Below are 13,513 nucleotides of genomic sequence, written 5' to 3'. Positions count from 1 at the left end.
GATTGCTGCAAACTCCCGATAACTTAATTGTCCTCTTCATTTTTCCTACCACAAAGCTTCCTTCATGACAGTCAAGAACTGTTAGTGGAGTGTGTCTTGAAGAAATATGTGTGAAAAATTAAAAAGTTCTCTGTAATTGTACATACATACCTTGCTCCAAATATTTGCCTCAATCTATCGAAAAGGTGAAACAGCTAATGAGCTGCGCTCAAATTTCGCATTAGGAAATAACGGAATTGTCGGCAAAATTTTTTCATCTTTCTTCTCTATTTCCTCCTGTATCCGCACGAGGCAGCGCAGGTGACTCAGCTAGAGAGCCAGTAGCATGCCCGTGCATTTTCTTTTCCTTCTTCCTACAGTCGCAACAACTCTCGTTCCAATTTGGCGGAGCACTCGATTCGAGGCACGTCTCTGGCTCTCTGTGCCCGCCTGTGTAAGGTTAACAAGTCGCTATAAGAAAAGGCGTCGTAGCTGTCTTACAGTGTGTGAACACCTGGTACGTACCATGAAGCATAGGATTAGGGGAAAGGTAAAAAGACCAAGAACTATAAAAAGAATGTAAAGATTAAGCTTTTTCTGTTACAGAGCTCACGACTTGCGGTTCATGGACTTCGTTTACTTCTTTACAAATTACTGCCCACAGGCCTGCGCCGTTCGTTTAACACGATATCGTTTCTGACGATTCTTGCACATTTCCTTAATTTGGATTCTCTCCAACCGAACGAAACAGTTCGGAGTGTATATTTCGATATTAAGTGCTCACCAGGAGGTGTGGCGATTCCGTATCCCTTGGAGTCGATGAGCCCTCCCACCTGAGTCAGGTGGCAGTGGCGCTGCACGACGTACTCGATGCTGGTTGACTCCATGAGGAAGGCATAGCCGCCGCGTTCTACTCGTGCCACGCCTTCAGTGTTGGAGGAGACCAGGTCTTGCTGCATGGCACGCCACATCCGCTCGTACGTCTCGTGCTTAGACTCCTGCGATGTCACGAAAAAAAAACGTGCCATATTTTTTCGCACTAAGCTCCTGCAATTGGAGCTTTCTTTTCCTGCTTCCTCGATCGGCATTTCGTGGTATTGCACTTAATACGTTGATTAACTGGCCGAAATGGCGGAAAGAAATCTGAACCCCGTTTACTTCGGTAAACCAGTTTGCGATGTAAAAAATAATGTATCCTAGCCGTCCTAGTAAAACGGTGTTAAGCCATGTTAATTTACAGGAACTGAGCACCGCATTCATCTATTCAGTAATCCAGGCGTGTGAATCGATTACGCCCCAAGACAAAGAAGTTGCGAGTTTAAAGCATGCCTCGGTTCTTTACCTTGATTTAAGACATTCTCGGTTTTTTTTTTAATGGAACGGACGTATCATTTCTTAAAGGAGTTTTTGTTTCGGAAAATAAAATTACCTTAAAAAACGCATGTGTGGACCCTGAGCGTGCGCAGCCGTATCGGACATCAGACTGCTTGACCAGGTCTTCGACGCTCTCTATGGGCGAGTGCATCCTTTCCCGTGTCAGAAACGATGCGAGGTTGGCGGTGTACGAGGAGACAAGCACGAACGAGAAAAGCCACCACGTGACAGCGACGATCCGCGTTGATGCCGACCTGCAACAAAAACTGCGTCTTCTAGAGCACATCCTTCCGCGTCAACTAGTTCTTTTATCGATGAGTTTGAGTTTACACTTCAATCGCAGATTTATCATATGAGCAATTTGATAAATTTGAAATTCAGAAATTTTCAAACCTAACTTTAATTTTTTATCTAGGCTGCGATGATGGCCCAATAATTCGTTCGGCAGAATAATTCGTGCGACAGAAGTCTGTTATGGATGGGGAAAATCTTGCGTCAATTGTAAACCCGATGGGGGCCCGGCTGCACTGGGGATCGAACCTTCCCAATGCGAGGTGGATACTATACCACAAGGCCGCCGGAAGCGCATCATCTAGCGGCAGCTGGAAAGAAATATGGTCGTGTGAAACAAAAAAAAAATGTTTGTGTTTTCTTCAAAACATTATGGACTAAAATATTGGCTGCAAATACTTGTGCACTTTTCTTTAGTATAAAGCTGTGCGCATGCTTCAACACTCTTTTATACCAAAAGGCTGTCAGAAAGATCAAGAAGGACTGTGCGACCCTATTAGAAATAGTGATTCCTACTACTTTCTGGTGAATTCTATGACTGATGATTGCGAAATAAGTGCGCTGACTGCAATAGCCAAAATGTTTTGAGATTGCTAGGAATAACTGTTAACGGATAAGTATTTATTGTGTATGACACGTAATGAGTTTAGCGTCCAATATGGAGCACCAGGAAAAGAAGTGCCCAAAGACTGAGCTCTCTGGTTTAATTATTATGGTGTACCCTGTTCGCTTTCACCCTAACGCATAATTTCAGTGTTCTCTGCATAAAACATAGTGACTGGAAAAAATATGTTTTTAAGACTTCTAGTTTCATCCCTATTACTGCAACTTCTTGAATAGTTTCACATTTTAAAGACAATTAAAAAAAGCAATTATGAAAATTATATTTTCCTAGATTTTAGTTTTGCTTGGTGCTCTGTGTGTAACCGCAACCACCACGGCTCATGAAAGACTGCAAAACTTGGGTGTTAAGCATAAGGCTGCAAACAGCAAGCGCTTTCAAGCCAGCGCTAATGCAGCACTCACCTTGGTGACGTCCCACATCCCTGTCGCATGACGGCACTCATCACGAACCACAAAGAATTCTGCAGAGAAAACTGGTCCTCCTCAGGCACTTCTGTGGCGCCACTTATTTCGCCATGGCAGAACGCCCGGTGCCTGCGACGCTCCGATGCACCCACAGCCTCCTGCTCCTTGAGGAAGTCGAGTTCCGCACTTCTGCAGTCTCTGTCAACATACCACTCGTTGTCCTCCTCGCTCCTCAGTACACCCCTTTGGCGGCAACAACAGTGACAGCAGGACCGCCTGCTGCTGGTTGCCGTGCTTGCCGCACGGGCCACGCAGCACAACAAGAGGCTGACGGTCACGTATGCACCAGCCACGCACAGCCAGAGGTTTGGGGAGAGCGGAGAGAGAAAGAAAAGCAGAGAGAGCTCCTGCTGTGGTTTCCGGTAGAGGATGCTCACTCCCAGGCTCATGAAGGGTACGGTGAAGTCCACAACTTCCTCGCGCGAGTGAGTGATGGTGATGTCTCCAATCGCCAAGTCGGCCTCCTGCCGTAGTATCAAAGCACAGAGTTTCCCTCTCTTCATCAGAACGCAAACCGATAAAGCAAAATTTATTCCCACACACAAGCATGCACTGTTTTATGCCTTCATTACAGTTTAGTTCGCCCCGCGGCTGGACGTGATACTGTTTCCTAACGTACAGTGTGTTTTCAGAAACGGAATTTTTGCAGCAACATAGATGACCTGAGGAGCAGACGAATGAAGAATTGCGTGTAAGGACTCTGAAAGAAACAATAGACTGTTTCAGACAACTCTTTCGGCATCAGAAAGGGTAGGGTACAAGTCGCATGGTTGTGCAGTTTTTTTTTTCTTACAACTGACAGTTCGAGGCAACTTAAGCAAAAGTTATTGCCCTTAAAAGAAAATTTCTGGTGACTTACTTTACATGCAAAAACTGCAACACTTTTATGTTTCCGAAACTTAGACGCTCAAGAAGACACAACAGGTGTTTTAAAGAAGACTGCCACTAATATTTAGAAAAAGCTTCTTGAGGCTTTGTGTGGCACTGCGCCCCAACTGGATATCAGAAAACAGAACAATATTAGCAGTTAGAATTCTTACGTTTCACATACAGATGTAAATAGAGGTTTAGCCGGCCGCTAGTAAGGGTCATATCGATTTTTTAAGCTTCGAAAATTACAATTGCACCTTGCGCTAAGGATAAAAAAATATTGCCTATCTCGCACCAATCTCGCCTTCGAAAAAATTCCCGCTCTAAATAAACTCCCCAGTGCAATCAATCAATGGTACAAAAAGGCACGTCAACGTCCCTTTCCCATGTGGGCTGCAGTAATAAGCAGCCGTGAGAAGTTCGTTGCAGGCGGTACATACAAGGCGACGTCGCACTTGTGGAATTTATCGACGTTGCTTGAAGCGGGGCTTATACTGGAGTTTTTGATAGCGCTGGCATTTGGCACTAGGTGGCTAAAATTGCTTGGGTCGCAGCGTCAAGAGGAGGGACGTTTTCGAAATTTTAAAAGCTGATATGGTTGCTATATTCGTGGCCCACTACAAATCCCTCATTATTATCATAATTTATCATAAATTAGCATGCTTCCCAGGTCACATTAAAACCTCATTTTTCGTAAACCCACACCCGCAGAATTGCATCATACATAGCATCTTTACTTCTCAAAAAGCATATTTATAAAAAAGATTAGTTGCCGAATTGTTTCGAATAGTTGGCTTACACAAAAGCTAAATTTCGTAGGGTAGAATTGGAGAAATGTCGGAATTGTAGAGTAATATGGCTTTTTAAATTGATTTATATATATGGCAAATACGTCAGTACATATTCCACCGATATATACGCCATCACAATTCCCACGCAGCTTTGCATATCGAAGCACAGAGGAGGAGCAGGAGGAGAAACATTTATTGTGACACTGAAATGATTTGAAAAAGGGAGGTGTGTATGGTTATGGCACTAGGTGGCAGACCCTATTACGAGATGCCATTGGCCGCCGCCGCTGCCCGAGCTCCCTGGACCACGGCACGCTGGGCTTCCAGGTTCGATCTAAAGAGGGCCGCTTCCCAGCCCTCCCTAGTTGGCTGTCTTATAACTTTTATATTTTGGTTCTGCTGGCAGTCGCACACGATGTGGTATAGGTTACATACTGCCCGCAGAATTTGCACCTACGCGTGATTTCCTGGGCTTGTAGAGAACATGACATAAGACGGAGGCCCACAGAAAGGAGAAGGGTAAGTAACAGTGCCTGCTGAATGTATCAATACTAACTCGGCGTTTTTGTTTTTACCTTTCGGTCCTTAAGAACTGCGAGCTTCAAACCTATTTCCTTTCTGGCGGCCAATGAAACCTAGACGTGCTGACTTCTCCAATATGTTTTTGACAAAGTAAATTGAAGTTATTTGTTTGTTACCTCGCCGCGGTGATACAGTAATTAAGAAGCCCGACTACTATGCTGGAGTTCCCGTGTTCGACCCCAACCGCCGCTGGCTGTGTTTCGATGGAGGCTAAACGGAGTGGCATCGGTGTGCTGTGCGATGTCAGTGCACGGTAAAGAACCCCAAGAAGTCGAAAATTCAGGAGTCTTTCACTACGGCGTCTCTCATCGCCTAAGTTGATTTGGGACGGTAAACTGTACAAACAAACAAAGGAAAGTGCATTTTACTTTCTTTATAACTCCCATCCCTCCGTCGAGCTTCTGTTGTAGTACACATGAGCAAACTACGCTTCTCACGGAACGGATGCAATGTAAAAGCTTGTTTAATGGCTACGTATTATTAGCTTATGGACTGCGCAATGACAACTTATCGGCTACGTTGCAGATGCGTCAAACATGGCAGGTCAAGGCCGTAACATTAAGCTGAACGGTGAAATCTATACTGCCTTGCTTGACATGTTTAGTGTGATTTGATTGCGCTCGTGCAGACAACGCGAAAATTGAAATCTTTCTTGACTACCACGCCCCGAAAACCTTTGTTGTTACCTGTAGAGTGGGTACAAAATCGCTCACCCCGTCGAGCAGCTCGCGGAGCATGCCATTCCATCGTCCTTGGGCATCCCGAGTTCCGTACGCACCGTCCCGTACGAGCCTCAGCTCGTACCGGAAACCCAGTATCATGGCCATTTCCCGGATCAGGTCCACGCAGAAGCCCTCGAAACGATCGTTCCATTTGAACTTGTTGGATGGCTGCTTCATCATCACGTACGGCTTGCTCTGTTGAGATATGAAAATGCTTCGTTCGTATGACTGAATTTTTAGGAGTGGTCATGGAAATCTGAGAACCACTGCCATGGAGTGACTGATTACATCTTCATTCGTGAGGCATTGCATAATTTCGAATTATTAACGAGAAAACATTTGCTTGTTGAAATTAATCGGTTGCAGGGAAATTAGCACCAACATATATAAAGTTTTTGAAAATATATTTTGCCATGTATTTTACATATTCTGTTTAATTCTTCAAAAAATGGGAGCTCTAGGCACCCTTCTTGATTTATTTTTAAAACTATCTTAATTAGGCCACGTTACCATGATAGACGTATGTCCCAGTACGTCGAGGTCTAAAGAAAAAGTTTCGCCACGATCACAATTTTTAGAATAATTTTTTTATTAAAATACAGGCAACTTCAATTACTTCTTATTTGTTGCAGTGCGTTTGAGTTTCCCAGTTTTAGGAATTTCAGAGTTTTAGGAATTTCAGGAATTTCAAGAAGCTAATAACAGCACAAAGTGCGCATGTTTCCAGCTGCTCTTTAAAGCGCTTATAATGCATAAGGGCACACTCGTTCTCTAATACAAGACACAGTGTTTTATGGATACTTACTAATATCGTGGAAATTCTGAACGTCTTGTTCTTCAGCGCGCTCTGCACCTCTTCCTGAAACGCTTTCTCGGTCTGAGATATACTCAAGCCAGATGTTGCGCTCCACTTTCCTATCTGAGGAGAGGAAAGAAAGCGTGGTGAAAGTACCACATAATGATGGAGGCTCTAAGAATTTCCTTCACATGAGCTCTACAGAACAGTTGAACCTACTATTCACGTTGCCAGAATGTACTGTTTACAATAATTGTTATCGAGAAAGCGTGTAGACCAGTTCCAATTTTGGCGCATCGAATTTGCACAATCGATTTGCCATGTTATATGCGTTACTCTTTTCTAATGTCACTGCATTGATTTTCGAAATCGACGCTTTTTGCCGAGTTCAAAAATCGTGCTAAGGGTGTCCTCAGCCGGGCCTCAGCATTTCTGGTGTTCACTCTCGTCGAATTCGAGCGATAGGATTGCTATTTGACCTAAAGCGCGCATATTGGAAGCAAACTTTCAATCTAAGTTGGAGTTGGCATCGCTAAGCGAAATGTGGGACGCACAACAGAGCTGCCGCGTGGTAGTAACGTTGATTATATTACTTAATGATGGCTTTGTTTCTTCAAAAGACATAGATTGCTACTAGAGATCCCTCAATTACCAGTATACTTCTTCATCCAGGAGGTCGCCTCATTGGAAATTTGCATCATTTAGCTGCATATGTCACTGCAGCCGTCATTCAACAGGTCGAAGCCAGTGCGGATACTGTTAACCACGGACATACTGCAATTTCCGCTTGCACACGCAGATTTTTATGTGCTGAATACATTATAGACCACCTGCAGTACATGTCCTAGGCAGTAAATCTGAGCCAGAAAGATGCATCAGCTTGCAGACAAGTGCGATTTCCAATTGAAAAGGCGCCTCACGCTAAGCCTACTCTGGTGGCGCAAAGCTTGTCTCTGCCTCCCCAGACATAACTTCGTTGATCGCTACTGCTACGAACAGCAAAAAGACATCCTGGGTTCAGCGCATACTGATGAACTTTGTAAGAAGATGGCGCGTGCCTTTACTACAAATACCTCAAAACTCTGTTAGCCAGCGACATCACCTGCAACCAGCGGCTGAGCAGTAGGGCATCTAGTGTGACCGCCCGTCGCTCGGAGGCTCTTGGTAAGTAGTCACCTGAGCCCGAGCAATACGACACAATGAAGCTTTTGCGTACAATGCTAAGAAGTCGATCATTCCAAGAAACCAACCGAATGGAAACAGAACGCTCCGCACCGGCCAGCTGAATCCGAGGTTCATTACATAGCGTTTTATAGAGCGCCAAAAAGCACTGATGCGAAGACAACTTTAAAAGCAGAGGAAATAAACCGTATGCTAATCAAATATTCGGCGCTCTTAACGCCGTACCAAATTTTTTCATGAAGTTAGTTTTTGTGTAGAAAATACAGTGGGTAGTTGACATCAAAGATCCAGGTTCAACAAAATAGCGACTCCTCCTTGCGACCATTAACTTGCACCTCTGGCATCCCATGACAGACGTGAAGCATTGTGTAGCTGGCGCACGTCATTCTAGAGAAAATAGGTCGCAACTATGGAAGCAGAAAGCAATAGCAATGCTTGCCTAAATATAAACACAGATAAAGAAGCGCTTATTTTGTCTGTCAGTACTTGCTCTTGAAGCCCATGCTTCCAAACACTTTCTACGCTATATTTGTCTTACCCATCCTAGAAAAAAGAAGCTCTTGCATAAGAATGTGGAAGAATGCCCCCGGAAAGACTGGTGTGCTCCTCTTGAGCTCTTATTGAAGACCCGAGCACGTAGCGGAGCGGTTGTTCCTTCGCAACTGCTAGTACAAACAGCAGATCGCGGAGGACGGATGGTTGTGTAAGCCGCTCGCATTCCAAGAAGGTGTCCCCCTCTCAAAATGCCGACGTGTAATTTCGTTTATCCCTTGTTTAGGACATACCACCAAGGCAGAAACTACGCACTCTTTTTCAGAAAGTGTTAGACCGCCGAAGGCCAGAGAGTGATTTGAATCAGACCCACATGGAGCATGTTCGCACATGCTGTCTCGCTAGTGGTGGCACGATGTAAAATAGAAGCTCCCGAGGCGGATTTCGTACTTTGTACTAATCCGATACGCGTACTCAAACGCACTCATTGCTCCGCAAAGCTACGAAGAAACATGCTGTAATCAAGACCAAGCTGTGCAAAAGAACAGAACAAATCTCCATCGGCTTTTTAAATCGGCAATTTTATCTTTGAGACGCATTGTATCGTGCAGAGAATATTAATCAGCATGAATTATTCTTTTGCAATTCAGTTCGTTCGAGTACAATTGTCTTGAAATGCTAGGCTTGCAAGCAATTATATTTTCTTCCTTTCCTTCAACTGCCAGCATTTTAATCTGCATTATAAGTGGCTCAAAAAAGCAGGACGCTGGGAACACAAGCCTTTTCTGACAGCGCGCTGCAGATAGCAGTGATTACTTGTAGCAAACGTAGTGGCCGCGTTGACACATAAAATGAATACTTTTTTTTTAATGACACCTTTCAAACCCATTACGAACAATATTTTACAAAACTGTCGCCTTTTTAGCATGTCCAGCACCGTTTTCTGGTAAACAGATTGCGCTGGTAGTATTATTATGATTTCTAAGCGCACTGTTCTGTATATAATGCAACCACCAAAACAAAAATAAATTTCACAGCTATTCGGTTCTTTATTTGAGGAACTAACGCCGGTGCGACGAGTTTTCTATTTCCAACCAATCATGCGATTCTCATGAAACGTTTTTCCAAAACACAAAAATTCATCATGCATGTTTTCTTCTTAGAAGCGGGAGTATAGTCGTTAGACGCATACTTATTCGGTTTACATTCAGATGCCGTTGGTCTCTGAAAGCGATAATGCTATAAAAAACATCGGCAACAACAGAACAGTTGGAATTACGCGATAGTTTCCCTGGCTTCGGAGTTGTTTTAAATAGAACATCTTCAGTAATTCACCTGGACTTTTGCTTTGTTTTATTTTTTGGGATATGTGACATCAGAAAGCGCTGTGCAAAGCAGCCTCAGTCAACACCGCTCAGAAGACTGCTTTTGATTTCATATACCACCACATGTTGGGCTGCCTAGCAAGAGGTGACCGAGCTGCGAATACGTCAGTGTTCTGTTTGTACAGGTGACTTCGTCAATTTTGCAATTCATTTGGAACGTAACAACAGGTTAACCGCGATTCTTTTAAAATATTGCACTATTGTAAAAAGCCATCAAATCCCAAGGGGTTCTATTCACACGAGTTTTCTCGGTCCCAATACCCTGCAGAGATTTATTTAAAAACTCCTCAACTGAGAAGTGAGTCTGCTTGTATGAGCCGCCTGCTGAGTAGATATCTCGTACCGTAAAGGCGCACACTATCGTTGGTACACAAAAAAAAAAAGTTGCTTTTTAAGTTCTTTGAAAATGTGTGCTATCTGACTCAGAGAAAGCAGGAAGGCTACGCATCTAACCAAAACTGAATTGAAGAGCATATCCATGTAGAAAAAATTTATACACGAGAAAGCGGCAACTTCGGAAGTGCGACAATCCATATTAATTCTCATGTTGAAATACATCTATATTTCTCCTACCCTGGCTGGCCTCATCTTTTGTTTATTTTATCGCACAACTTCTCTGGCCAGTATTTCATTTATCAATATCACAAGAATTTCAGGATAACACAAATACTGGGAGCAATCGTATATTTGCGTTAGACCCTTATCCTTTTGTCTGCACGGTGCTTTTGACTTCTTTGGAGCCAATAGCTTAAATAACAAAACAAAAAAATTCCCAGGGTTTTACGCTGCTGAACCAAATATTCAGCGAAAGCATTAGCTGCGGGTGACCGAGCTCTTCCGGCTGAGTGTTCTTCTCTTTTTCTTTTTCATCAGCCCACATATAAAACCCCGTTTTAACCAAGCCGTATGAACGTGCCTTAGTGGCCTATAAAGGTAATGTGAATGTCGGGGCCCTAGCAGGCTGACTCTGACATAACCATCCCATCTGAAACGAGAGGCCCAAGCTGGCAGCTCCTGCCAGGCCACACAACACCCCGTGTCTTCAGCCTGTGTTTGCTGTGTTCCTAATCCGTGGTGCATAGGCGCTTGCGAGCAAGGTATCTACAAAGTCTTTGGGTTGCTGTGCGCAAAACTGTCGCTGTAACTATGCAAAAGAATCCAAAGCGCAAGTGCACAATTTTCCGTCTGACTCGGCTGAAAATTCAGTGTGGACAAAGGCTATGTCGTGGAAAAACTTGTTACCGATGAAGTGCACTGTGGTAATAAAGCATTCTTGTTTGGTTTCTAATACTCGTGCTGCTATTAACCACTATTTGATTTAGCACACTGCATTAAAGCGTAGGTGTGCCCATATCGAGCAGAATGTTTGGACAGCACAGCTACTAATAATCGAATGGCATTAGCCCCGTTTTGAGTGCGGAACAAAATTGTTTTGCAACCTAAATTTTTTCTTATGAAAACAATTTAATTTCGCTGGTGGCCACGTGAGCGTAGTTGTCGTAGTAAATTACTGGTTTAAAGCCGAGTTAGCTGCTTGCTGCGTTAATGAACGCATGGCAATCGCTGCTCTCAGCTTAAGCAGCTTTTTTATATTTGTGTTACAGCTTTGTGACCGACACGTCCGTGAAAGCGACGTCGTATTAACGACAAGCTACACCGAGTGTTGTCAAGGTCACCATTCTGAGTAATATCTCTGCCTACCATTTGTAGCTTTATCTATCCAGCTAACAATAAATGTGTTTTCAGATGAATTTTGAGCCTGTCTTAATGTTTATGCAAGCAACTCTGAATGAAGGTGAAAATTTCCTGGCAACTTCTTTTCTGCCATTGAAATAAATGCCAGGTGAATTGTGTCAAACTTCTCATATATTTCAAAAGACTGACAATATTAGATAACATAGGTAACACAAGTATAACCCCTTCATCGCCAGCACTAAAAATTTCAAGAGGTATCTCCAGAGCAGCGCTGAATAAAAAAAACAACGCATGCGTAAGGTGAAGCCGACTTTCAGTATAATGTCACTACGATGTTGTCCCATAAGCTTGCACCTTGTAGTAAGCTAGGTAGTGTTGGCCCACATCACCTAGTGTCATGTGGATTCTGACATCACAGCGTCACGTGGGTAAGACGTGGCTACCCGCCACGCTACGCTGGAGGCTCGCAACCTAGAGTAGTATTTCTTTCGCAATAAGAGCAATCAGCATGTCCTTGTCTCCACATAGGGGGCGATTATACCATTAAAAAAGGAGCGCGTGCCACAGTAGCAATTGTATTGCAATATGTTCATAATAGCAGAAATTGTGTGCAGCACTATTTGGCATAAAAAATCTTAATTTGGCAAGGTGGCAGTTCGACACATCATCATTGCTCTCCGTACCTGCCACATGGTTCAGCTACTTAAGTTCGAACGTTTATTAAGTTATCTTGTGCACGCATGCTCCGTATTAAACCTTACATGGAACTCAAGTACGGCGCTAAAGGATCGAAAAATGGAGCCTGCCTTGCCTTGAAGTCCAACTATAGAGTGCTGGCACGTACAGACCTCGCAGTACTGCTTCTACTACGGATCTTTCCCAATCGCTTCTTTTAATATTATAACAACATTATATTGACCACTTCTTTATAACTGGCAGGCCTGGCGCGTCGATTACTATGCATAAGAATCCCTACAAATTAGAATGCTGACGGCCTTCATAACTCTGGTACATACAACAAAAAAAATTGCAGTGAATATTGTACAACTGTGTTCTTGGGGTAAACTATAAATAATAATTCACTCAAGGCGCAAGAACCGAAATAAGCCCCTAACAAACCGGTCGCTGATACTTGAACATAGTATTTAGGAAGTCAGAATAACTTTATAAATTCGGAATGTCCTTGAAGATAAAAAATTGTCTTGTATATATTTATGTACTCTCATTGAACGCAAATGCATTCCTCACTCACGCATTCGTGTCGAATTGCTTAGAATCGTTTCTCAAATATCCAGGCTTTTTCTTTTAAGCTTGCCTGCCACGCACGTTAAGTAAATAGTATGAATACAGAATCTCTAATTATTCGCACATTGACGGCCTTCCAAATCCTAGCCCATACAGCAATGAAAAAAATTGTCGCAATTATATTACAGGTGAAACAAATGCGTGCGCAGTCGACATTAAGTGGACTCTGGAGGTCATTAATTAGCACATGCGAAATCAAAATCTCACGTCTTTAGATAGTTTAGGACATAGGCCATTTCAGAACAACTCAGAGCTTTTATAATCGCTCACACAAGCAAAACAAAAACACAAAAGCTGGAAACAGTCCCTAGCTTTCTCTTACTCCAAACGTGCAATGTTAATCTCCAACTGACCGACTTAAACGCATTCTTTAAGTAGTTACCCTTAAAACGAATTGGGGTATAGAACACATATGTACACCTTTCACGTCTTGTTCATTGTAGATATTTATTGCAGATGAGATGCTGTCGAAAGTATTCGTTATAATAATTATTGCAATGAACAACTAGGCACGAAATCGGAAAGTAAGCGAGGGGCGGTATATCTCATACGTGAGGAGAAACTCTTTTTCAATGACCGCTGTACTTTGAATCTCGTGTTAGCTTCATTTATTGCAAATAAATGCTCTGCAAGAATCAGAGATTGCATTCTAATTGCCGTGTAATAATTCCTAAGAGGCACATCCTAATTAGGAGGAAGAAAGCGGTTTATTATATACATATTAGGAGATCATTTTAATTTTTCTAAGAATGAAACTTTCACCAATAAACATTTCTTCGAAAGGAGTGGCATTTCCTCCGAGACAAGAATGTTGGAACGACAGCAGAGTAACTTGCCAAGGTAAGGCCCGCCCTCTTGAGCTGCACAACGTGTAGGGAGAGGTTCTGCCGGCGTCCAGTGGAGTCCAGCCAAACGGGCCCCGTCAAACCAGAAAAAGATACCTGAGAAAATACCAAAAAT

At 43.2% G+C, this 13,513-nt stretch overlaps 1 protein-coding gene across 1 annotated transcript in view; it reads right to left on the bottom strand.

Moving 5' to 3' along the window:
• LOC146209574 (glutamate receptor ionotropic, kainate 2-like) overlaps positions 1 to 13,513 on the bottom strand; it is an 85,245-nt gene that overhangs the window by 26,040 nt on the left and 45,692 nt on the right. The window contains exons 8-13 of the mRNA XM_084580523.1: positions 13,390 to 13,494; positions 6,504 to 6,617; positions 5,690 to 5,893; positions 2,671 to 3,197; positions 1,409 to 1,607; positions 764 to 977 (exon numbers count right to left, since the gene is read on the bottom strand). Coding sequence (XP_084436649.1) covers positions 764 to 977; positions 1,409 to 1,607; positions 2,671 to 3,197; positions 5,690 to 5,893; positions 6,504 to 6,617; positions 13,390 to 13,494 — 1,363 coding nt within the window. The remainder of the gene's footprint in view (positions 1 to 763; positions 978 to 1,408; positions 1,608 to 2,670; positions 3,198 to 5,689; positions 5,894 to 6,503; positions 6,618 to 13,389; positions 13,495 to 13,513) is intronic.

This window comes from Amblyomma maculatum, chromosome 1 (assembly GCF_055883805.1).
Source record: "Amblyomma maculatum isolate TAMU_Amacu chromosome 1, ASM5588380v1, whole genome shotgun sequence".
Classification (NCBI taxonomy): Eukaryota; Metazoa; Arthropoda; class Arachnida; order Ixodida; family Ixodidae; genus Amblyomma; species Amblyomma maculatum.
Note: the sequence above shows the minus strand (reverse complement) of the source record. Positions and strands in the feature narration are given on the sequence as shown.